General features: G+C 36.4%; 4 protein-coding genes across 10 annotated transcripts; 2 read left to right on the top strand and 2 right to left on the bottom strand.

Annotated features, from left to right (window-relative positions):
* Nucleotides 1–278: 278 nt before the first annotated feature.
* LOC140840110 (sucrose synthase 2-like) lies at nt 279–5,551 on the bottom strand. Its single transcript, XM_073207231.1, has 15 exons — nt 5,297–5,551; nt 4,965–5,097; nt 4,112–4,263; nt 3,838–4,030; nt 3,553–3,671; nt 3,114–3,330; nt 2,930–3,025; nt 2,663–2,836; nt 2,329–2,445; nt 2,083–2,249; nt 1,710–1,934; nt 1,294–1,615; nt 973–1,217; nt 623–761; nt 279–521 (listed from the first exon to the last, which is right to left on the bottom strand). Exons 1-15 carry the CDS (start codon nt 5,392–5,394, stop codon nt 483–485), a joined length of 2,436 nt encoding a protein of 811 aa, XP_073063332.1. The 5' UTR covers nt 5,395–5,551; the 3' UTR covers nt 279–482.
* A 679-nt stretch (nt 5,552–6,230) lies between these two features.
* LOC140840109 (large ribosomal subunit protein eL19z-like) lies at nt 6,231–8,529 on the top strand. Its single transcript, XM_073207230.1, has 5 exons — nt 6,231–6,482; nt 7,017–7,139; nt 7,493–7,806; nt 8,125–8,186; nt 8,278–8,529. The coding sequence occupies exons 1-5, from the start codon at nt 6,371–6,373 to the stop codon at nt 8,300–8,302; spliced, it is 636 nt and encodes a 211-aa protein (XP_073063331.1). The 5' UTR covers nt 6,231–6,370; the 3' UTR covers nt 8,303–8,529.
* A 3,128-nt stretch (nt 8,530–11,657) lies between these two features.
* LOC140840108 (probable polygalacturonase) lies at nt 11,658–14,870 on the top strand. The gene is made up of 6 exons (XM_073207229.1): nt 11,658–12,036; nt 12,678–12,980; nt 13,127–13,247; nt 13,332–13,506; nt 13,619–13,689; nt 13,910–14,870. The coding sequence occupies exons 1-6, from the start codon at nt 11,992–11,994 to the stop codon at nt 14,605–14,607; spliced, it is 1,413 nt and encodes a 470-aa protein (XP_073063330.1). The 5' UTR covers nt 11,658–11,991; the 3' UTR covers nt 14,608–14,870.
* A 1,291-nt stretch (nt 14,871–16,161) lies between these two features.
* LOC140840107 (uncharacterized) lies at nt 16,162–24,983 on the bottom strand. 7 transcript variants are annotated; one of them, XM_073207227.1, is made up of 5 exons: nt 24,687–24,983; nt 24,574–24,597; nt 24,285–24,341; nt 21,481–22,745; nt 16,162–16,580 (listed from the first exon to the last, which is right to left on the bottom strand). In XM_073207227.1, the coding sequence occupies exons 4-5, from the start codon at nt 22,742–22,744 to the stop codon at nt 16,510–16,512; spliced, it is 1,335 nt and encodes a 444-aa protein (XP_073063328.1). In that variant the 5' UTR covers nt 22,745; nt 24,285–24,341; nt 24,574–24,597; nt 24,687–24,983; the 3' UTR covers nt 16,162–16,509. The 7 variants fall into 7 exon arrangements, 2 of the variants coding, with proteins under 2 accessions (XP_073063328.1, XP_073063329.1); XM_073207228.1 differs by lacking the exon at nt 24,574–24,597; XR_012119860.1 differs by lacking the exons at nt 16,162–16,580; nt 21,481–22,745 and adding an exon at nt 22,770–23,446.
* Between the last annotated feature and the right edge of the window lie 474 nt (nt 24,984–25,457).

Here is a 25,457-nt window from a genome sequence, read left to right as displayed (position 1 = left end):
AGACTTGTGAGGGGGAGTTTTGTACCTTTTAATTCCGACTATTTTTTATTTTATAAAACAATATAGCCAGCCAGCCATATTCCATTTATAATAAGTACAAATAAAATGAAATTTTAGATAATAGATTGATATAATATACTAATTTGAAACATTAGTTGAAGAAGCATGCTTGTATCAAAGGACCAAATCCCTTTGCAGATTCGGATTTCTGAAGAAAAAGGATGACAGGGGTAGCTTATGCTTTTGCTTTTTCTATTTTCCAATAATTTGCGAATAAATGGAAGTCAAAGAAGAGCATAGAAATATATATACATGCATAATTTCTTATCGACCAAAGTTTTGAATACATGATCTTTTCTAATTTATTTGTCCAAACGGACATTTTAACACAATTCAAGTAGCAAGCAATTTTATTTTTGATTTAATAACTAGAACAATTTAAGCTTGCTATGGATCAGTGGCAAGAATTTGAGTTCGTTCTTCTACTTCGACTCTTCAGCAGCCAAAGGAACAGATTTCGCCTGCACAGGAGAGGCAATGATCAACGTTAACAAATAACTTTCATTCGAAAATAACAATTTTTTTTCTATACATAAATGAATCATGTTCGTTAGAGACTCACCAAGCTACGGAATTTGAGAATGTAGAACATCTCAAGATACCGACGAGTTTCGCGCCTCTCAAGCTTCGACACATATCTCCAGAAACTGTATACTCCCGCCAATGTCAACAGCCTTTCTGAGTAAATCTTCCATGTGTACCTTCAACAAACAAAGAACCAAGGAGGGATAACATCGGTTGCGCTTAAATTTCAAATGCAGTCCGGGTATCGAAAGAAAGACAAGAAGTTCTGGAGAGAGGGGGCCAGTTGATGGATTTTTATTTTTGAGGCCAAAACTCGCAGTTTAGAAAAATATTAGACCGTGCTAAATCTGCAAATGACTATATTATTGCGTTGTACAAAGTGCATACCTTTCTCGAATTCTCTGAAGGCCTGCATCAGATATGTTGGCCCAATAGTTGGAATCTTCATTGCAATTTTTAAAGAACTCTGCCATGATGGCTGAAGCCTTTTCAGGATGATATGGGTCGATATGAAATCCAGATTTACCATGTTCAATAATTTCTAACGGGCCACCATGGCATGTTGCAAATGTTGGAAGACCACAGGTCATTGCCTCAATAACTGTAAGCCCGAATGCTTCATATAATGCAGGCTATAAAAGAAAGGAACAATGTAAGTATGACGCTCATTATGGGGATGAGATTACAGCAGATTAATATGAATCTTGCCTGAACAAAAATCCCTCTCTTATCAGCTATATAACGGTAGAGTTCACCATTCCGTGCTCTATTTGTTTGCGAGGTTATCCATCGCACCTGACCCTCTAAATGGTACTGCTTGATAAGATCATGCATCTTCTCGATTTCTGATATTTCTTCTCTATCACTTGACTGTTTCACATTAAGATACCCCGCAATCACCACGAGATTAGCCAATTCTCTTAGCTTGTCGTTCTTAGCATACAGCTCTACCAGTCCCGAGATGTTTTTAACCTTGTCAAGCCTCGCCATGGAGAAGATTATAGGCTTTGACGGATCTTTCAACGTGCCACTGTTTCAGTATAATGGAAAATAAATAATAATTCTACATTTCTCATTCCAAATTCGATAAATCTTTCAAGAAAAGAGAAGTTTAGTTAACTTACACATGCTCGTCATTCTGCTCGGGATCATGCAGCAACTTTTCGAGTGATTGATGAAAGCACGTAAGTCTTTTTTCCTTTTCGGAATTTGGAAAGTAAATGGTATCATCTGCTGCGGGAGAAACTATGTTGAACTTGGGATCAAAAACATCAATACCATGAACAACTCGGTATAGACCTGGCATTGTGAATGCCGTGTGATGCTCATACTGACCAACAGTATTGTTCCTGCAAAACAAAAAAAAAACAGAAGCATTAGTTGAAATAATAATCTACTTAAAACAAAACATCAAATGTTTTATAAAAAAAACTTAAATGTCAAATGTTGCAAAGATTCATCAATTACGATCAATAAAACTGAAATTTATTCACATACGTGCCAGCGATCTCTTGGTATGTACTGGCGATAATAAAATCCGAATTATTCATGGCTAGTATATCAGCAGTGAACTGAGTCGAGAAGTGGTATTTGTCCTCAAACTTTTGCCAATATATATCAGAATCTGGATATTTGGTTTTCTCCAGAGCATGGGCAATAGTGCACTGAAATGCGAAGGATAAAAAATTTTACCACGAAGATCCACATCAAAGAAACTATTCAAGATAAAACATCAATTTTCACCTGCGTGATTCCCATCTTATACGATAAAAGAGATGCCACCAGGTTTCCATCACTATAGTTTCCAACAATTAGGTTCGGTAAACCCTGCAACTCTGCCACAATTTCATGTGCTGAATCCTGATAATTAATTCAAGATTAAGTTGCTGAATTCCCAGGTCACATTAAATCCATATAACATAATACTCATTAAGGTCATCCGAACTTAAAGATTTATATTTCATGAGCGAGATAATTTTCTGAGCGAAGTATTCTTTCTGTAGTTCTTGATGGTTTACAGTAACAAAAGGAAAGATTCTGATCATTTATGCAAGTAAGTCTGGAAGAATCCTTGTACCTCAGTAAACTTTTCGAGGTAGGGCCAGACATCGAACCTCGAGATCCATTGGTTAAGAATGCCATTCTCAGTTCTAAAAGGAACACGGAGGATATGTGAATACTCGCATCCGACAATCTTTTCTAATCGTTGGTTGCACGTGGTGCCTTTAGCATCGGGTATTAATCGGGTAACCTGAAAAATAAGAGAGGGCGAACTAAGCTAGATAAACCAAACCCCAAACTATTAGAACAAAGGCAACTTGATCAAGTCAGATGAGCATCATACAATAAGAATTCTTGGAGTGATATCTAGCCCTCGCTGTCTTATTCTTTGGAGCATCTCACTCTCCAAGGCACGTACTTGATCTAATATATACACAATCTGCAAAAAACACAAAATAAGAAAGAATGTAGGAACAACATAGTTCCATCACTGAGATTGCATGTTAAAAAAAATAAAAACTGATTACCTGACCACCCGTGTCGGGCAAGCCCAAAACATTTGCTTGGCCAAAGTAGCCATGTATCGACAATATGACTACATTAAACACCATGGGTATTCTACCAAGAAATTTTTCAACAGTAGATGGATCAGGAGCATGAAGGATGTCTGAGAGGAGCCGCATCATCTCCAATGCCCGTTCGGCAGTGTCGCCCCAACCTCTCTCAAAACCCAGTCCTTGCAATCTGGATCATATAGCTAACATCATGAACAAGTCTTCTATGCAGGGGTGGATCCAGAGGGGCTAAGGGGTGGATACCATCCCAGAACAAGTTAAAATTTGATTTGTTTTAAAAATTCAAGTTTCACTCCCTAAATTGTATTGAGTTTCCCCCTCGTACCAAATCCTGTGTTTGCGCCTATTAGTATGTATCTTATTGAAAGCAAATGCATATACAGAAACTCACTCATATTCAAACTCAGAATAGGGTGCATCTGGACGTAGCTTAGAAACACGACCTTCTGCCTTGGCCAATGCAGACTCGAGCTTGGATATGCCTTGTATCCGATCATTCAACATCATCGCCTTCATGCATTAAACATCAGATTAGCTATAGCTAGAACATACTCTCTCTTCCAAAAAATGAACAGACTGTTTTTTTTTTAAAAAAATTGGGACAACTTTGTTTTTAGCGTTCAAAGAAAAAGATCATACAGCTGAGCTGAGGGGATTTTCTTATGTTTGAACTTACATGGCCTTTATGGTTGTGTACGCGGAGAAAATCTAGCAAGGGTTCAAGGGATTCTTTGTTGCGAAACAAGAGTGATGAGAGATGACGATTGAGGAATTGGACCCCGTTTCCAATAGCTGATGATCGAGTGGGGCGAGGAAATGTTGCATTGAATGGCTCAAAGTCCAGCTCAAGAACATACGGATCATCATGCCTACAACATTTAGGAAACGACTATCATTATAAGATCAGCAAATTACTCAGGAAGAAATAAAACACAAAAAAGGCCACTTACTTCCCATCCACAAGTTGTTCTTTGAAGCGTAAATATTCGGACACGGTCAGCTGCTCCACACTAAGTTCATACACATTAACACGTATATATTCCCAAACACCGGGCCTTGGTCGGATGGCTATACCAACAAAAGGTGGTATAACTATAGCTTCCTACAGTCAATTATGTAGCAAAAGCTTGAAGGAGATCCACAATATTTATCAGTCAGAAAATCATGCCATAGTATATAATGAAGAAGCAACTGAAATAGTTTAAGATAGTTTAATCAATAAATTCATTCATCTATGGCCTACACAACCCCATGACAAACTCTCCCTCTACAGCATATTGAATAATTTTAAGAATAATAATTATTTTTTACTCTGAGATTAAAGATAATGAGGGTATTTTAGGTAAATCAATGAAGGTTTCACCATCTATCCCTCAGGAATGAAATCAATTGCTCTTCCTGCTACACAAATAAACATGATATGACCATTTCAGTTATATGCAAGCTTTATTTGTCAAATAATGAAAATTAAGGGTCAATAATGCCCATGTGCATTTTGCTACACAAATAATAGCACAGCCGAACAGGATTTTATTTCCACCCGGTGTAGCTCACATCTTTTCAAAAGCTCAAAATAAAGCACTAAAAGAAGTCATTTAGGCGCCCTATCCTAAAGATTTGTTCAGAGATTCAAAGTGCAGAAATAACAGTGTGATTATGGGAATATACCATTCCTTCGACCATTTTCTATAAACCAAAACTTCAATGAATACCCATAAAAAAAAACATTCATGTTTCAATGAACCACACGTTCTTGCTAGCATTCAGGGCTAAACCAAAACCGGAAGTAAACTTGAAACCAACCTGAGCAGACTTCAAGACTTCAATGAAAGGGCCATCGCTGAGTTTCTGCATTGAAGCATCCTCACTGGCAATGTTTTCTAGCTCATCAATCAGGTGACGAGGCTGCAATATAGTTTTCCCCTGCGCCACATATCTTAAACCAACAGAGACCAAATCAGATACGTAATTATAAGTCCCAAGAAAAAGGTCGACCATAAAGTAACCAAACTTCATTTCTTGATACATTTTCCTATCTTAATTCTAATCAATTTCAAGGAAATCTGGGACTATATTTCTCATGACCAAAAGGGAAAAATCCATAAAGTGCTAAACCAACATGATCACAACAATACCGTGAAAAAAGGGAGACAAGTTCGTTGCGGTGAGCGCTAAGAGTGTCGTCAACTGTCTCCCTCATGCTAGGTAATCTTTCCAGTTTCGAGCCCGCCATTTCAATACAAACGCTGCACTACAAAATCCTCCAAATCTCTACGAATTCTCCAAACTCTTCAGGTGAAGGGAATTCAAGAGAGTGACAGAAGTGACAGAAAAGGCTGACGCTTTTCCGAGTTTTATAACTCATTCGACAATTTTAAATTGGTGAATCACCAGAAAAGTCAAGCCTGGGGTCCAAAATACAATGAGTAGATCAAAATAATGATTCTTCGGTTGGGTTCGTGTCCTTCGGAGATTGATTGTTTATGGGTGCTGAGGTTCCCAAGATGCCAACTTCGCAGCTTTGGTTTATTGTATTCCCATAAACTTGCGTTTGCGCCATTTGGCAATACATCTACAACATTCTATACCCACCCCCTTATTTCTTTTTTAGTAAAATAATATTCATAAAAATCATATGACATATCTGGCTCAAATCTTAAATCAAAATAAATATTCTCAGAATATTTTTTTTGATTCTATTCAGCATTATTTCTTATCATGTATTTATTATATTTAAAATTAACAATATTTAATATATAATGCGAATTAAGAATATTTTTTGATTCTATTCAGCATTATTTCTTATCATGTATTTAATATATTTAAAATTAACAATATTTAATATATAATGCGATTTAAGAATATTTATTTTGATTTTATTCGCATTATTTCTTATCATACATTTAATATATTTAAAATCAACAATATTTTATATATAATGCGAATTAATACCTGTAAATTAATAAATAGCCTGAATACATAAAATTCCATAAAATGATGACATTACTGTGTGTCAAATTAAATTATTACAATTTACAGTATTTTTAACCCAATAAAAGAAGGCCCAAATGGATCCAGTAACAGAAGAGAAAGCCCAAGGTTCACGCCATTGACGAGTTCAAAGCCCAAACATAAACCCTAGGGCAAAATCGTGTCACCTATAAAAGCCTCAGATTCTAATCGCGCAACCGGCGAAGCTGGGTGAGTAAATGGTGTCGCTGAAGCTACAGAAGCGGCTTGCCGCTAGCGTGCTCAAGTGCGGCAAGGGAAAAGTTTGGCTTGATCCCAATGAAGGCAATGAAATCTCCATGGCTAACTCGCGTACGCTCCATTCTATTTTATGTTCGCCTTTCTTCGCACAAGTTTTTTGTGGATTCTGTACTGATTCTTTGGGAGTTATTTTTTCGTTACTGCTGATCATGTAATTGAGATTCTAATGGTGCTTTTTGTTATTGCCTGATGTAATGAGAAAAATGGGGTTTCTTATTGTTTCGTGTAGGTTTTAGTTTGAGCTGTATTGTTTGAATTCAGCATGACTGTATGACAGATTAAGATTTTAAGCTAACTGAACACCTCATTTCAGCTTAGCATGTTCCATTTTTTTAATTTTTTTTATTGATGAACTGTCCAAGAAGTGGGGCTAGAAGTGAGAATGAGAGGTTTGATTTCTTGTTGAGATTATATTTTTGATTGCTTAATGATTATGTAGTATAGTTGATATGGGTTTATGACTGCAGTTTAAATGCAATCAAGTATGTCTCTGCTACACATTTCATGTTTGCAACGAAGTGTGTCAATTTTTGGCTGTTATTATGGTTACAAATGTGCTATCCTTACTCTTTATTCCTTTTGTAGGGCAAAATATCAGGAAGTTGGTCAAGGACGGTTTCATTATCAGGAAGCCAACTAAGATTCACTCGCGATCACGTGCACGCCGAATGAAAGAGGCCAAAAGAAAGGGACGTCATTCCGGATATGGTATCTTTTTCCGATTTTTGGAATGCACTATAATGTGGGAATTCTTCTTTTAAATTGGCTTAGCTTTTTGATCCTTTTCATTTTTGCTGATGGCCTCTTCTCGTCATTTGAATTTATGCCATTTGTGGTTAGTCATATAGTTGTAAGCTTATGACAATGTGGTGTGGTGGGTTAGAGTGTTATGCAGAAAATTAGCTAAAGGGTTACCTATCTATTGGCAAAAGTTTATGAATTATTTTAGGTTCTGATATTGCCATGATGAAGAGCTTTTGTTGTAGCTTGGTTGCCAACTTAGCTACCCACCGAAAGTAGATGACTCTCAGCCTTATAGGATTGTTTTCGAACAATTTCAGGTAAACGCAAGGGTACAAGGGAAGCTAGACTGCCCACTAAAGTTCTCTGGATGCGGAGAATGAGAGTGCTCAGACGCCTGCTTCGCAAGTATAGGGAGGCAAAGAAAATTGACAAGCACATGTACCATGATATGTACATGAAGGTTAAGGGTAATGTTTTCAAGAACAAAAGAGTCTTGATGGAGAGCATCCACAAGTCTAAGGCAGAGAAGGCTAGAGAGAAAACATTGTCTGACCAGTTCGAAGCTAAGAGAGCAAAGAATAAGGCTAGCAGGGAAAGAAAATTTGCAAGGAGAGAGGAAAGACTAGCCAAGGTATTACTTTGGATAGAATTTTGTTTAAAGTGTGGAATGGGATCAGTGGTACTGTGCATACCTGGGCAAATTCTCATGATTTTTGCAAACCCACTTGTTTTGCCCTAAAAAAAATTAGGGCTGTTGGTAATATGATTTAGTAAAGACAAATCTGCAACCCATTTTATGTGTTTCAAGTTGTTTCTTTGATGTGCTCAGGGTTGTGTGTTTGTCTTAGATTTAGCTAAAGATGTTCTTTCCCTTCCTTTGATGTGTTTGTTACCCCATCTACTAAATTTTAGATTTTTAAGACATTTGTTCCACTTTTCACTATTATAGGGACCCGGAGAGAAAGTAACCCAATCTGCAACAGCCGCTCCTGCATCCTCTCAAACGACTCAGTAAGTGACTCATATTGTCTTTTGTAATCTGCAATTTAATACTTGTTGGAGTTGTGCGAGCTAATGAGTTTGAGAAACATATGTGATGTAGGGGAACTAAGAAGTCGAAAAAGTGATCAGGCGTTTGATGTCCGGGATAGGTGTCTATACATGTTCCTAGTATGACTCTCGAGTATTTGTATCTTGGCTCTTTTTTTTTGGTCGTTATCACTTGTTTGGTGAGAGGAACTCTACAACACTTATTTATATTTGTACAATGTTTAATCATAAAATGATTGATGACTTCGAAGTTTACACTTGCATCTGTTTTTTAAATAAAGGCGTGCGCTTTTCGTTCTGCTTATTCTTGTTTAATTTATTTAATATTTGATTTAAAATCTTCATAATTCGTTGGTTTTTTCCCTTTTGGCATACCCCTTTCAATAGATTTTTCTATTTTATGACCCAAGTTTTTTTCAAATCTCTAGTAAAGGATTTAAGGCCAAAGTAATAATCTATCCGCACGTTTTCTAGCTTGTTTATTATATTCTACCATTGTTCTCAATTTTTATAAATATTTTTTAAGATTTTTGAAATGTTCAATTATATTTATATACAGTTTTTTAAAAATTTTGAATGGAATCATCAACTTTTTAAAGAGTGGGTCTCATGTGAGACCGTCTCGCGGATTATAATTTTGAGACGAGTCAACCATACTCATATTCACAATAAAAAGTAAAAATTTTAGCATAAAAAGTAATATTTTTTCATGAGTGATCCAAATAAGAGATCCGTCTCACAAATACGATCCGTGAGATCATCTCACACAAGTTTTTGTCTTTTATAAAATATGTAAAGCGTTTTTATATAAATTTAATAATTTTTTTTTACATATTTTGTGTATATATACAAAAATTTTAATCTATTTTTGAATTAATTTTATATAAAGTTTTACATATTTATATTATAAAAAAATTAATTTTGATCCAAAGTATTCAAACTGTAATAATTAAGATATAAATATCGATGATGTGAGTATCCAAATTTAAATAATTATAAAAGATAACTGTTATATAAATTAATGATATCGTTGTCAGTTTCCTTAAAAAAAAATTCGGAAAAACTTTTTCACCGAACAATCAATTTTAGTTTTATTGTTTTTTTTTTTAAATTTTTAATCATTTCTTAATTTTGCTTTTAATCCAATTCAAAATAATTTTTAGAAAAATCATTTTAAAATAAACAAAAATGATGATTGCCAAAGTAGTTAAGCTTTTCATGCATTATAGATAACATCTATACTGTAGATAATATTGTTTTTTTAGGGGAACATCAAAATTATACTTATAAATTATATATATTTAGATTCAGTTTATGTATATATTAGTAATTCGAAATCTTTATTATCAAAATTTTCACATTTTTCATCAAGATTATCCTTATATTATATAGGTATATTATTTAAATTTATGTATATATTATTAATTCGAAATATTTATCATCCAAATTCTCAGAATTTTTTTTTACAAATTTTTATAGAGACAATTAATCAAATATATGAGAAAATATTTTTTATTTATAAAAATCAAAATTAAACTAATTAAGATCTATTTGGCTCACCTATGAAAAAATATTACTTTTTATTTTGAATATAGGTAGGATTGACCTGTCTCACAAATATGACCCGTGATATCGTCTCACACAAGTTTTTGCCTATATATTATACCCCCAATGCCTCCAAATCAAGTATCGAACAATATTATTTTGGCATAAAAAAAATTCTTTTATTTTCAGAGTTCCCGATCCATTTTAATAAAAAAAGTATTTAGATGTTTTCAAATAGATTAAAAGTGTGTGTGTGTTTTCATATTTTTATGAAATAAATAATATTTTTGACGTATAAATATAATAATTATGTACAAAATGTGTGATATATTTATCACTTCTCACTTATCAGATGGTTTGTCAGATTCAAATAGAGATTGGGCCCACGAAAGGACAACAAATACCCTCATTACAAATAAGTGGGCCTTCAACCTGAGGCCCAAATCTGTTATGGGCCCCATCCTTTGTCTGGTTATTGGCAAACTAAGTGATGCCAGCCCACTATTTCGGATACTTCATCATCAATTTTAAGCAAATCTAAATCGGTTAGTTCGATTATGGGTGTGTGGGCAGTGTCCACACCCCATATGAGTGGTTGAGATTCAACCTCATGGGGAAAAAAAAAATTAAAAAAAAATAAAATTGGGCCAGAAAAAATTCTGGCCCTTGGATGTACCTCTGCAGGCAGTGCCTGCAGAGGTAGGATGAAATAATCCATCTAAATCACATGCAATTTGGACGTTATCTTTGGGGAGGTACCCCCAACTGGTACGGACAACAAGAATTCTAAAGCCAATTTGTAATATTTCGAAAACAAATCACCAACAACTATGTGAAAGAGTGTCAAAGATGGTCTAAAAAAACATGAGAAAGTGTAAAATCGTCCATTCGGATTCTGAATATCGAGAACCATGATACATATGAACGTATAAACGTCAATGACAGATATTTAATCATCTAAAAATATTATTATTCTTAATATGATTTATCGATATTAATTTGTCTTTTTATTGAAATCTAATTTTAATATTATATCACTGGCCACTATTCTCACAAATTTGGCAAAAACATATGTGAGACGGTCTCACAGATCATATTTTGTAAGACATATATCTTATTTGGACCATCAATGAAAAATTATTATTTTTTATTGTGAATATTGTTAGGGTTGACCCGTCTCACGAATAAAGATTCGTGAGACAGTTTCACAAGAGACCTACTCTACAAATTTTATGCACACAAAAATTAGATTTTACAAGTAACTGCGAAATCTATTTACGGTCACCAGTATCTCTCAAGATTTCATCTAGGATAGATATAATGCATCAGTTCTTCGTAATCTCCACGAGGAATTATTTGATAATAGATTTTTGGCAAAAATTTATGTGAGACGGTCTCATGAGTTGTATTTGTGAGATGAATCTATTATTTGGGTTATCCATGAAAAAATATTACTGTTTATTGTGAATATCGATAGGGTTGACCCATATCCCAGATTAAGATATGTGAGATGGTCTCACATAAAACTCATTCTAAATTTTTAATTTTGTTCAAGGATTCGTCATATTATTTTGAAAAGGGATGTGCTTAATAAATAATAATTAGAAATAAGAAAAATAAACGACAATAATTCCCCACAATTCCCATGCATAATAAAACCATATTCCGTCTGACTGTCCTCCTCCATAATTACGTGTTTATTTGTTCTGATCGTGCTTAAGACATACTAATTACATCAGACTATAAACTTTTTCTCGGTCTTCTTAGTACATATATGTATATATATATATATATACACACACAATTTATATAGTAACGCATACGCGAACATATATGTTCGACAGGATAATGTCATATGTTAGAGAACTGTTGGGTTATATTAATGTCGGCGAACATCCGTTGAACTTGAAAAATCACGGGAGTGATTAATGGCTCCTAATTGTGTCATTAAATTGATTTAACTGTTATTCATACGCACTTTCCAAATATATTCATCATATCAGCGGAAAGAAATCCAATTTCTTCACTGAGAATACACAATAATTTTCTTTCAGTACTCCTCTGTGGGAGAAGATACGTTTCTTGATTATTTTTGGGTCCAAGTTTTAACTTTTCTTCTTAATTGCCACTCCTACTCATTTAATTACGCTCCCTTTTCATTATTGATTTCTCCTCCTTTTTCTTTTCAAGTGGCTGATAGTCAAAGATTTTTCTTCAAGGGATGGATTTCAATCTGGAACTGAGGAATAGAGGCATGAAGAGGCTAGTAAGTACGTTCTCTTTTTGTCTAATTTGTCGATGTAATTTGCTGTGTGTTTCTTGATTTCTTTTTTTCCTTTCAGGGTATCTGTTTTTGCAACTAGAAAAAGCAATGAACTGGGTTGAATTTAGTTTGAATACTTCATAAAGTGTGAAATTTTACTTCTTTGTTGAAAAAAAATGTTAAGCATCGAACTGTAGTCTCGGTTTTCTTTTTGGCTTTTTTGATGAAATGTTAACTTGGTGGCTTATGCAAGTTAAGGTTATTTTGTTCCTCACCTCAGCTGAGTCGGGTGTCACTTAACTTAGTGTTCTTGTATGTACAGGACTTGAATTTTTTTATTCTTGGTTTCTAGGTCTGTGGATTTTTTATTTTAGACAGGAAACTGAGCCTCAGCAGTGAACTGATCGATTTGTCTCTGTTTTTCTGTGGGCTAGTGAGTTTTTTCATCTATTGGTAAATGCACCCGTGTTACCAGAATCCAGATTTTCTTGGTTCTTGTATGTTCTTAACTGGTTCTATAATCATAGATTGTGTTATGAAATCTAGCAAAAGTTTTATGTTATTTGTATCCTGAGTTTAAAGTGTGATTCAAGGTTTTAGTATCCTGTTCGTGTAATGATTCATTTTGTTTTCTTTCTTCCCAGATAGTTTTGCTTCTGCTGCTGGCCTCGAGTTGTGCCACGCAATACGATGGAGAATGTGAGTCGGTTAGGCCTTTAAAGCCCAGACCGCACAGTGTGTCGGTCTCAGAGTTTGGAGCAATTGGCGATGGGAAAACTTCAAATACAGTAGCATTTCAGAATGCCATATTCTATCTCAAGTCCTTTGCAGACAAGGGCGGTGCCCAACTTTATGTTCCAGCAGGAAAGTGGCTCATTGGATGCATCAATCTTACCAGCCATCTTACTCTTTTCCTTGAAAAAGGCGCAACTATTCTTGGTTCTCAGGTTATTCTTGCAATATGAAAATTTTAATCACCTTTTTCAGAAGAATACAAGACTCTAGGCTGGAATGGCCATTGTTAGTTTTACTTTTTCACTTAATATTACTGCAAAGCTGCCGTACTTTACATGTTTTATCGTTAATTTTGCAGGATTATAGTAATTGGGCTTTGGTTGAGCCCTTACCTTCTTATGGTCAAGGCCTTGACGTTCCTGGTACAAGATATCGAAGCCTGATCGCGGGATATAATTTAACTGATGTGGTTATAACGGGTAGCTATATGTCCTATAGCAACTTGTTTACTTTTCACACAGTATTAACATTCTCATGGGATATATGTTTTACTTATTATTCAGGGAATAATGGAACCATAGATGGACAAGGTTCGATTTGGTGGCAACTACTGAATACTCTATCCTTGAATCACAGTCGACCGCATCTAGTAGAGTTTATTGGCTCAAACACTGTCGTCGTATCAAACTTAACCTTCTTAAATGCCCCTGCTTGGAACATACACCCAGCTTATTGCAGGTTGATTGCTTAACTTCTCCCAAGTTTCGATTTCTTTTCTGTGCTAACACAAGAAAATATTAATTTTGGCATGGATTAACTAATTTTTCCGGTTTTACATTCCATGATGCAGTAACTTTCTTGTCCAGAACATTACAGTTTATGCTCCTCCTGACTCTCCATATACTAGTGGAATTGTCCCAGGTCAGTCTGTTGATTCCTATTCTTATTTAATCTTCACATATTAAAGTTCCTTGTTTTTGCCTGAATTTTATGATTGAACATAAAAAACAAGCCAACCAAAAAAAAAGACAGTAAAAGTTGTGAACTCTTTACATTTTATCAAATATTAAGAGTTTGTGATATTTCGTTGTTCTTATGGTATTTTTTCACAATCTTAAAGCACAAAATATGCAAATTTCAGATTCTTCCCAGTATATTTGCATCGAAAACAGCAGCATCAGCATTGGGTATGACGCTGTTTCCCTTAAAAGTGGTTGGGATGAATATGGAATATCATTTGGAAAACCAACATCTAATGTCCATATTCGAAGGTGTCTTTTGCGATCTTCTTCCGGCTCAGGTATCGCCTTTGGTAGCCAGATGTCTGGTGGGGTTTCCAATATACTAGTGGAGCATCTTTCTGTGCAGAACTCTGTGATAGGGATCGAGCTAAAGACTGCAAAGGGGAGGGGTGGATATGTAAAAGACATTTTTGTATCTGATGTGTATCTCGAAAATGTGCAACAAGGAATCAGAGCAACAGGTCAAAGTAAGTTTCATCCAGATGACAAATTTGATCCTCATGCACTGCCAGTGGTCAGTGACATTACATTTGAAGACATAATTGGTGTAAATATTACTATTTCTGGGATTTTTTCTGGGATTGATGAATCTCCTTTCACTTCAATTTGTCTGTCAAATGTTTCTTTCTCTGTTGGTTCCGACACGAACGAATCTTGGGTATGTTCCAACGTCATGGGCCGGTCTCTCAATGTGTCGCCTGAACCATGCCCAGAACTCCAAAATTTGTCTCCGGATTGCTTTGATTTCTCACATCCAAAGAGCCAAGTCGCTGTCTTGTGGCACACCAGTCTTGAACCCCAATTATTCATGTATTGAGCCGTTCAGCAAGACTCGACAACAAAGAAAAGCTGGGGTCAAGTCGCCTTCGGTTCCATTTATATTCTAGTTTCTCTCCTTTTGTGTGTCAGGAAAGTTTTGGTAGTGCAGAAAGAAAGAATCACGGTTCATGTTTCTTTAGCATTGTTTGTTCATTTGGATTGACTAATGATTTTTTATTTTTCACATTGTATATTCTTGAACTCGAGAGTGCTGTAAGGTTGATTGGCATAAGTTGTGATGAAAGGCTTCATAATTGATTATATATTGTTTTAATGTTTAATTTTCAACCATGCATTCTGGGGAGTAAATATTCACAAGCTGTGGGCCTCAATTATCAAGGTTGAGGTATGTCTGATGATTGAATTTCGCTGGTCGTGAGTAGTTTTTCTAATTTATTTAGGTAGATTTAGTTGTTTATTTATATTTTATTTGCCCGAGATAAGAAAGTTTCGGATCCACACTCAAGTATCATTAATATTACGGCTATACGGACGGTTACATTATATATTTCTATATGAAACAATATAATACTTGTGTATTTTTTTTTAAAAGACAAGCTAAGCTGCTAACAAGTAAAGATGCCACTTTTAAATGTCTCCAAATTCGTTTTTTATATTTTTTTGTGGAATTTAGATTCTTAAAAAAAAGTTATTTTAGATTTTAGATTTTAGATATTATTTTCAATTGTATTCAATTATTACAAAATGAAAACAATCATTACATATTGTTTTATGTTTTTCTTTTTTCTAAATATACGGATATTAAAAAATTAAGTTATAATTTTTTGAGCAAGTAAAGTTTTAGATAACTTATTTTTATGAATTAAGAACTATTGATAATTATACTATGAAAAGTATTGTTAATAAATTATATTAAAATAAAAGTGTATTAATAATAATTGGAACGCAAATAACACGTACGTCACATATCTAAGTAGACTTGATGTAATTAAGAGCCCAAGTGTTTATTTCTTCTTCTTTTTTTTTTATATAACAAAATTATATAATAGAGAAGCATCTTTTACATTTAATAGAATGATTCTCGAACACAATCCCATATTTTTTAATAAAAAAAAGAAAAAGAAAAAACAAAACCAGCTTTAATTTAATCAAGGTAGGAGTTCACTTAACATGAAAATGAAGAGAAAAATAAAGGTTATTGCTACAATTTAATTAAAGATTGCATCGTTTTAAAAATTTTAAAATCATAATCACAAGAATAATTCAAACATTGCTAATTTTTACATGTATTATGTCAAAATCTTACAATTAATGTACAATCAAATATTTAAATATATGATTAACCTTTAATTTATAAATGTTATTTTCCAGCAAAAATTTATGGATGGTCACAAATTCACACAAAGCAATTGACTAACATAACACCATCAAATCGGATTATATTGAAAACATTAAATGCGTAGCTTTGTATTTTTAAAAATTCACCTAATATTTCACGTGGTTTTGTTTTATATATATATATATATATGTTGTTTCTTACATTTATTATGTATATATATATATGTGTGTGTGTGTGTGTATATGTGGGGGCCCGTGCTCCTGATTAATATTTAATTATCAAACAGCAGGATTTATTAATGTAAACAGCGAAAGCGATTAAAAATTTTCCATTTTGGGCCTACAGAAATTTCGGCATGACCTATTCGTAAATAGGACATCCCAAAATTATCAAAACATCACAAACAACATTTATAAACTCGAAATAAAGTCACAACATCAATCCACAAACCTATAGCCGCACTGGCCAGGACTAAACACATGCAGAGCCGGCAAGGCTCGATCACACAACTATCAATTCAAAACATCGTAAAGGTAATAGTACAGCTACACGAGGCATCTCCCCGGTAAATGTATGATACATATATATATCTGGGAACTCTCAACCCTGACTCGACGACTGGGCACCTCTACCTGACGCTCCCCCAGACGCGTCAAATCCTCCTGGATAACCTGCTATGGCATCAAAAACAACCACAGCATAAAAAGAAACGAGGGGTCAGGCCCCAGTACGACGAACCAGTAAAATTATGACAATTATAACTGACGTGAAATAAAATCAAGTAACATGTCATAATATGCAATGCAATGCGTGTCGGTAACAATGAAATAACGGATACCAAAACGGAGTCCAATAAAACGCATCAGCAACAGAAACAGTGGCCACCCGTGCCAGGACTGCAGCAACGTAATAGCATGCCGCCGCTCATCCATGCACGTAGCATCGAGGGTCCGGTAGCGACCCGGTCAGTCCTCGAGCAGTCATCAGGAGAGTGCTAATCCTATCACTCGTTCCATCGATAAGATGTCAGGAGTGATCTATCCTATCACTCGCATCCAAAGATGACGCAACATCTCAACAGATCAACAATGATAGCAATCAACGGAGTCAAGGCTCGAAATGCTATGTATCAACTCAAATAAATGCATGAGTGCAATCACGTATTCACAGAGGCACATAAAGCACGCAACAACTCATTACAATATACTTAACGTCATTCCACATCGCTATAGACGTCATAAGAAAACGGTTCATACGTACCTCAACTGGACTTTAATTACCACAAAATATCTTAAATATTTCCTGAAAACTCCAATCCTGTGGCAAATAATACATTTCATATCAAGTCCCATTTATTTTTCCAATATTCACTAATTTAGCCTAAAATTCCAAAAATTCTTAACTTAGGCTTAATATTTCTAAAATGAATATGCGACAATTCTATAACATTTAAACACCTAATTATTGAACACTAAAATTCGAAAACCCAATTACATAAATCTGAATTTTCGAAATTATGCCCAATTAAATCCTGAAATTTCGTTAATACCTCCAATGAGCTCCAATATAGCACCTACAATCAATAATACAACATATATTAATTATTGGAACTCAATTGAATTAAAATCCCCAAAATTCGAAACCCTAAATCCATAATTATACCTCTGAAATTTCGAAAAAGGCTTAAAGCTTCGAATTTAAGCTTCAAACAACCTAACCCGAGCTTCCTTCCAGCTTTTCCGGCGAAAAACAGGCGGCGGTCTTTGACGGGATTTTCGGGGCTCGCGATTTTCTTAGCAAAATGGATATCACTGGATAGCTCTTGACGAGAGGATTTCGAATATGTATTTACTTAAATTTTTCGGCGACCGGAGCGGCTAGAATCGACGGTCAAAGTTTCGAAATTCTAAAACAAAGAAAGATGGAGCTTTCGGTGCTGGAGAGGAAAAACGGGGAGAGAGAAAACAACTTTCACGTTTATCCTTTTTCTTTTCATTTCATTTCATTTTTTTTTAATAATTACTAAATGGGCTGGGCTTTGGCTAACGGGTTGGGCTCTCACATTCTCCCCTACTAATAGAAGATTTCGTCCTCGAAATCTAACATACACAATTTTTATACAAAAGTGGTTTACAAACATTTACCACTGATAGTACATAGGGAAATCAGAATACATGGAATAATTTATTACATTTTCAAACAAGTGAGGCCAATCCTGACGCATCTTTGCCTCTAATTCCCATGTAGCTTCTTCTCTCCCATGTCTACTCCATTGCACCATGACCAATGGAATCGTCTTATTCCTGAGTTGCTTTTCTTTATGATCAAGAATTTGCACTGGATGCTCAACATAGCTAAGGGAACTATCTAACTCCACCTCATCAGTCCTCAAGACATGAGAAGGATCCGGCTCGTACTTTCGCAGCATAGATACATGAAACACATCATGTATCGCAGATAAACTCTGCGGCAAGTCCAAACGATAAGCCAACGTGCCAATCCTCTCAACAATCGCATATGGACCAATATAACGCGGAGCTAGCTTCCCTTTGTGCCCAAATCTCATAGTACCACGAAACGGTGATACTTTCAAGAAAACCTGATCGCCAACCTGAAATTCTAAAGGCCTACGCCTTTTATTAGCATAGCTGGCTTGACGATCCTGCGCTGCTTTCATTCTTTTCCTGATCATTTCAACCTTCTCTTTCAATTCTTGTATAAATTCTGGTATTGCCATCTGTTTTTCTCCTACATCTTCCCAGCATATCGGAGATCTACATTTTCTACCATATAAGGCTTCAAATGGTGCCATTCCGATGGTTGCTTGGAAGCTGTTATTGTAAGAGAATTCCACAAGTGACAATGATTCCTGCCAACCACCACTAAAATCCATCACGACTGCTCGCAACATATCCTCGAGTGTCTGAATGGTCCTCTCTGACTGACCATCTGTCTGTGGGTGATATGCAGTACTCATCGCCAACTTTGAACCCAATGCTGATTGCAAACTACCCCAAAACTTTGAGGCAAACCTGGGATCACGATCTGATACTATGGTTACAGGCACACCATGCAATCTCACTACATGATCGATGTACATTTTTGCCATTTTCGTATAAGTACAAGTACGATCATAAGGAATAAAATGGGCTGATTTAGATAATCTATCAACAATCACCCAAATCGCATCACAACCACGATTAGAACGAGGTAGGTGCGTCACAAAATCCATAGCAATGTGCTCCCAATTCCACTGTGGCACTTCAAGACTATGTAACATACCACCAGGTCTCATTCTCTCAGCTTTAACCTGTTGGCACGTCAAACATCTAGCCACAAAGTCAGAAATCTCTTTCTTCATACCTTCCCACCAATAATGAGATTTCAAGGTATGATACATCTTTCTGATTCCAGGATGAACACTGTGCCGACTACAATGAGCTTCACGAAGTATAGATTCTTTCAAATCTATCAAATTCGGAACCACAAGTCTACCATTATAGCGCAGACATCCATCTGAAGCAACACTGAACTTGTCTGATTGACCTGTCTGAGTCAATTCTTTCAATCTATGAACATGCGGATCAGTTCTCTGTGCTGCTTTGATTTTAGAAATAATCTGTGGCTCAACTTGAATAGATGAAACTATAAAGTAATCGCCCTTAGACTGATAAGTCCATCCTGAAGTTCCCAAATGCTCATGAACTTTTGAAATAGTCAAAGATGTCAACATTTTAGGTTGAACCTTTCTGCTCAAAGCATCTGCAACTTGATTCATTCGCCCTGGCTGGTACTGAATTTCACAATCAAAGTCCTTAAGCAATTCCAACCATCGACGCTGTCTCATATTCAAGTCAGACTGTGTGAAAAGATACTTCAGACTCTTGTGATCAGAATAAATCACAAATTGTTCTCCGTACAGATAATGACGCCATATCTTCAATGCAAACACAATGGCAGCTAACTCCAAATCATGAACTGGATATCGAGTCTCATGTGGCTTCAACTGACGAGAAGCATATGCAATCACTCGCCCATTTTGCATCAAAACACAACCCAGTCCATTTAGAGAAGCATCTGTACAGACAACAAATCCACCTGAGCCTGAAGGCAAAGCTAGCACTGGAGATGTGGTCAACTTTTCTTTCAAAGTCCGAAAACTAGACTCACATTCTGCAGTCCACACAAAACGTCGATCTTTCTGCGTCAACTGGGTCATAGGCCTAGCTATTCGAGAAAATCCTTCAATGAAACGCCTATAGTACCCAGCTAACCCCAAAAAGCTTCGAATCTCAGACACATTGGTTGGTTTAGGCCAATTGATAACAGCTTCAACCTTACTAGGGTCAACAGATACTCCTTGTGCAGAGATAACATGGCCCAAAAATAAAACTCTGTCCAACCAGAACTCACACTTAGAAAACTTGGCATACAACTGCGCTTCTCTGAGTGTTTGGAGAACTAGTGTCAAATGTTTTTCGTGCTCTTTCTTTGACTTGGAATAAATCAAGATGTCATCAATAAAAACGATAACGAATTTATCTATGAATTCCCGGAATACACGATTCATTAAATCCATAAACACCGCTGGAGCATTAGTCAAACCAAACGGCACGACTAGGAATTCATAGTGTCCATAACGTGTCCGAAACGCTGTCTTAGGAACATCTTCCTCTCGGACTCTAAGCTGATGATAGCCGGAACGAAGATCAATCTTGGAATATACAGAAGTACCCTGCAACTGATCAAACAAGTCGTCAATACGCGGCAGAGGATACTTATTCTTCACAGTAGCCCGGTTCAACTGCCGATAATCGACGCACATTCTCATCGTTCCGTCTTTCTTCTTTACGAACAATACTGGAGCTCCCCAAGGCGACATACTTGGTCTGATATAGCCTTTCTCCAGTAAATCCTGAAGCTGTTCTTTGAGTTCTTTCAACTCTGTCGGAGCTAAACGATATGGTGCTCTAGATATAGGATTTGTTCCTGGCATCAATTCAATGCTAAGATCTATTTCCCTTTGAGGCGGAAAACCCGGAATCTCATCAGGAAATACATCAGGAAAATCCTTGACAACAGGAATGTCTGAAGCTTTCAATCGTTCTTCCCGTGTTGCATCAAGAGCATAGATAAAAAATCCTTCGTTGCCGATTGACAACAACCTGAACATTTCCATTGCAGATACTAATGGAATTCGAGACTGTGAATCATAACCATAAAAATTCCATTTGCTGCCATAATACGGTCTAAATCTGACAATTCCATGGAAACAGTCCACAGTAGCTCGGTAATTCGTCAATATATCCATACCAAGGATACAATCGAAATCAGACATAGCTAACTTGATTAGATTAGTTATCATAATATTATCCTCAAATCTAATCACACAATTTATGACTATCTCGCGAGACATCAAGTATACACCGGCAGGAGTAGCCACAGACACAGTATCCAACAACGGAATAGTAGCAATCTCATGCTCATCAACAAATGCAGCAGATAAAAATGAATGAGATGCTCCAGTGTCTATCAATATACGCGCAGGATAATCGAAAACATAACAAATACCTGCAATCACTCCGCCTGGTGCATCCTGAGCCTGGTCCTGAGTCAACGCATGTACTCGAGCCTGCTGCGGCACTGGAAATTGCTGCTGAGGAGGACCTCGAGGTGGTGGATAGCCAGACTGCTGAAATGACTGTGCAGGAGCATATGGCTGGAAAGCTGGTCCTCGGGGAACTTGTCCAGACTGTTGTGGCTGAAATTGTTGTCTTTGTGCATTAGGACATACTCTGGCGAAATGTCCAACTTGACCACATATATAGCAAGACCCCTGGACTCCTATACACTGTGAACTAAAATGTCTTCCACCACAGCGGTCACAATACACAGCATTCGAAGACCCAACAACACTGCTCCCTCTAGTACTGCCTGAACTGGAGGAGCTGGACTGAGATCTCTTCTTAAATTGTTTACCTCTTGCTCTGAATCGTTGTTGCTTCGGTTGCTGGGATGACTGTTGAGGCTGATAAGGAGATAAACCCGCTGGCATCGGCATATGACTTACAGATCCTTGAGAAGTAGATGCTGGAACTGGAACTGGAGCTGGCCGTGATTCTCCTCTGAGCAAACTAGCCTCTATCTTCTTCGCCATTTCTACAGCTTGAACATATGTATTAGGCGATCCAGTCATCACCAAAGTATGAATAGTCCCTTGTAGCCCATGCAGGAAACGAGAAAGTTTGGACTGGTCATTTCTTGCAACGTGCGGCACATATGGCAATAGAGCAGAAAATTGAGAAGCATATTCAACAACCGTTTTATTTCCCTGCACCAATTGGTTGAACTCTTCTTCCTTGCCATAATAATAAGAAGGAGGTGCATATTCTTGGGTAAATTGAGTACGGAATACTTCCCAAGTAATGGTTTGTCCAGATGCTTTCAGTGCTTCCTCTGCAGCTTCCCACCAGAGTTGTGCTCGATCTTTTAACTGATAGATTGCCAGCTTCAGTCTGACACTTTCGGTATATTCGAGCAAATTAAATAGATGGTTTATGCTTTTCAACCACCCGGATGCTTTTTCGCCATTTTCAGTGCCGAAGAATTTGGGAGGACGTAATTCTTGAAATTGAGAAATTATTAATTGCATCCCACCCACTTTCTGAGTCAATTGCTCGACTTCTTGATTCACTTCTTCCTCTACGTTTCTAGCAACCTGGGCTGCAGGACGACCACGTCTACCCCTGACAATATCTTCAAGTCCTCGAACATTCTGGGCTTCAGACTCCTGGACAACTTCTTTTCCCTTTTTGCCTCTTCCTCCAGGTGCCATTCTATACGACACAAGGATTTAAGATCAAGGCAAAATAACTTAATAAGCACAAAATAACCAAAGGAAAGCTGAAACTTAGTCTCGTAGCTAGTTATTAAACTAAGTCAAAACCTAATCAACAGTGCTAAATCAGGCTAATTCAAATAAATCACCGCACATAGTTCAAACAAGAGCAAATAGTCAAACACATACGCAATCATTTTATTTGTGTCTAGACTCAAGTGCCCTAGACTCTAATTCGAGCATATCCCAGTTACGCTCTGATACCAACTGTGGGGGCCCGTGCTCCTGATTAATATTTAATTATCAAACAGCAGGATTTATTAATGTAAACAGCGAAAGCGATTAAAAATTTTCCATTTTGGGCCTACAGAAATTTCGGCATGACCTATTCGTAAATAGGACATCCCAAAATTATCAAAACATCACAAACAACATTTATAAACTCGAAATAAAGTCACAACATCAATCCACAAACCTATAGCCGCACTGGCCAGGACTAAACACATGCAGAGCCGGCAAGGCTCGATCACACAACTATCAATTCAAAACATCGTAAAGGTAATAGTACAGCTACACGAGGCATCTCCCCGGTAAATGTATGATACATATATATATCTGGGAACTCTCAACCCTGACTCGACGACTGGGCACCTCTACCTGACGCTCCCCCAGACGCGTCAAATCCTCCTGGATAACCTGCTATGGCATCAAAAACAACCACAGCATAAAAAGAAACGAGGGGTCAGGCCCCAGTACGACGAACCAGTAAAATTATGACAATTATAACTGACGATTCAAAACATCGTAAAGGTAATAGTACAGCTACACGAGGCATCTCCCCGGTAAATGTATGATACATATATATATCTGGGAACTCTCAACCCTGACTCGACGACTGGGCACCTCTACCGGACGCTCCCCCAGACGCGTCAAATCCTCCTGGATAACCTGCTATGGCATCAAAAACAACCACAGCATAAAAAGAAACGAGGGGTCAGGCCCCAGTACGACGAACCAGTAAAATTATGACAATTATAACTGACGTGAAATAAAATCAAGTAACATGTCATAATATGCAATGCAATGCGTGTCGGTAACAATGAAATAACGGATACCAAAACGGAGTCCAATAAAACGCATCAGCAACAGAAACAGTGGCCACCCGTGCCAGGACTGCAGCAACGTAATAGCATGCCGCCGCTCATCCATGCACGTAGCATCGAGGGTCCGGTAGCGACCCGGTCAGTCCTCGAGCAGTCATCAGGAGAGTGCTAATCCTATCACTCGTTCCATCGATAAGATGTCAGGAGTGATCTATCCTATCACTCGCATCCAAAGATGACGCAACATCTCAACAGATCAACAATGATAGCAATCAACGGAGTCAAGGCTCGAAATGCTATGTATCAACTCAAATAAATGCATGAGTGCAATCACGTATTCACAGAGGCACATAAAGCACGCAACAACTCATTACAATATACTTAACGTCATTCCACATCGCTATAGACGTCATAAGAAAACGGTTCATACGTACCTCAACTGGACTTTAATTACCACAAAATATCTTAAATATTTCCTGAAAACTCCAATCCTGTGGCAAATAATACATTTCATATCAAGTCCCATTTATTTTTCCAATATTCACTAATTTAGCCTAAAATTCCAAAAATTCTTAACTTAGGCTTAATATTTCTAAAATGAATATGCGACAATTCTATAACATTTAAACACCTAATTATTGAACACTAAAATTCGAAAACCCAATTACATAAATCTGAATTTTCGAAATTATGCCCAATTAAATCCTGAAATTTCGTTAATACCTCCAATGAGCTCCAATATAGCACCTACAATCAATAATACAACATATATTAATTATTGGAACTCAATTGAATTAAAATCCCCAAAATTCGAAACCCTAAATCCATAATTATACCTCTGAAATTTCGAAAAAGGCTTAAAGCTTCGAATTTAAGCTTCAAACAACCTAACCCGAGCTTCCTTCCAGCTTTTCCGGCGAAAAACAGGCGGCGGTCTTTGACGGGATTTTCGGGGCTCGCGATTTTCTTAGCAAAATGGATATCACTGGATAGCTCTTGACGAGAGGATTTCGAATATGTATTTACTTAAATTTTTCGGCGACCGGAGCGGCTAGAATCGACGGTCAAAGTTTCGAAATTCTAAACAAAGAAAGATGGAGCTTTCGGTGCTGGAGAGGAAAAACGGGGAGAGAGAAAACAACTTTCACGTTTATCCTTTTTCTTTTCATTTCATTTCATTTTTTTTTAATAATTACTAAATGGGCTGGGCTTTGGCTAACGGGTTGGGCTCTCACAGTATATATATATATATATGTATATATGTTGTTTCTTACATTTATTATGTTCTCATCTGTCCATCTTTTATTAATCAATCAAACATGTCCATTTTTTGTTCTAAATTATATCGCCAAATTAAAGACTCGAAATGCCAATTTTAAGAATAGGAAAAGTAAGATTTATCCTGACCTGTATTTAATTTTTACTAGATAACTGATATTTTATAACAAAGATTTTGTGTAAAAATATGTTCAAATTAAATTTTATCAGAAAAATCAACACACTTAAATTAATTTGGAGGATACATAAAATATTACCCGAATTAAGTTCGGATGATATGGAATGCAACTACCATAAATTTTTTGACTCAGAACAATTATATTATTAAA

This window comes from Primulina eburnea, chromosome 8 (genome assembly GCF_022965805.1).
Source record: "Primulina eburnea isolate SZY01 chromosome 8, ASM2296580v1, whole genome shotgun sequence".
Lineage (NCBI taxonomy): Eukaryota > Viridiplantae > Streptophyta > Magnoliopsida > Lamiales > Gesneriaceae > Primulina > Primulina eburnea.
This window is presented reverse-complemented; position numbering and strand designations above follow the sequence as displayed.

Bases quoted from the DNA above. Each gene is read 5' to 3' on its own strand.
- LOC140840110 (XM_073207231.1), bottom strand. From the start codon at position 5,394: ATGGCGGGCTCGAAACTGGAAAGATTACCTAGCATGAGGGAGACAGTT. The intron at 4,031-4,111 runs GTAAGTGGCCTT...TAAATGTTGTAG, and splicing joins GAACAACTTGTGGATGGGAA to GCATGATGATCCGTATGTTC. The intron at 1,616-1,709 runs GTAAGTTAACTA...ATACTGAAACAG, and splicing joins GAGCAGAATGACGAGCATGT to TGGCACGTTGAAAGATCCGT.
- LOC140840109 (XM_073207230.1), top strand. From the start codon at position 6,371: ATGGTGTCGCTGAAGCTACAGAAGCGGCTTGCCGCTAGCGTGCTCAAG. The intron at 7,140-7,492 runs GTATCTTTTTCC...GAACAATTTCAG, and splicing joins GGGACGTCATTCCGGATATG to GTAAACGCAAGGGTACAAGG. The intron at 7,807-8,124 runs GTATTACTTTGG...TCACTATTATAG, and splicing joins GAGAGGAAAGACTAGCCAAG to GGACCCGGAGAGAAAGTAAC.
- LOC140840108 (XM_073207229.1), top strand. From the start codon at position 11,992: ATGGATTTCAATCTGGAACTGAGGAATAGAGGCATGAAGAGGCTA. The intron at 13,507-13,618 runs GTTGATTGCTTA...TCCATGATGCAG, and splicing joins ATACACCCAGCTTATTGCAG to TAACTTTCTTGTCCAGAACA. The intron at 13,690-13,909 runs GTCAGTCTGTTG...TGCAAATTTCAG, and splicing joins TACTAGTGGAATTGTCCCAG to ATTCTTCCCAGTATATTTGC.
- LOC140840107 (XM_073207227.1), bottom strand. From the start codon at position 22,744: ATGGCACCTGGAGGAAGAGGCAAAAAGGGAAAAGAAGTTGTCCAGGAG. The intron at 16,581-21,480 runs GTATTTGTTATG...ATGCCATAGCAG, and splicing joins ACCAGGCGGAGTGATTGCAG to GTTATCCAGGAGGATTTGAC.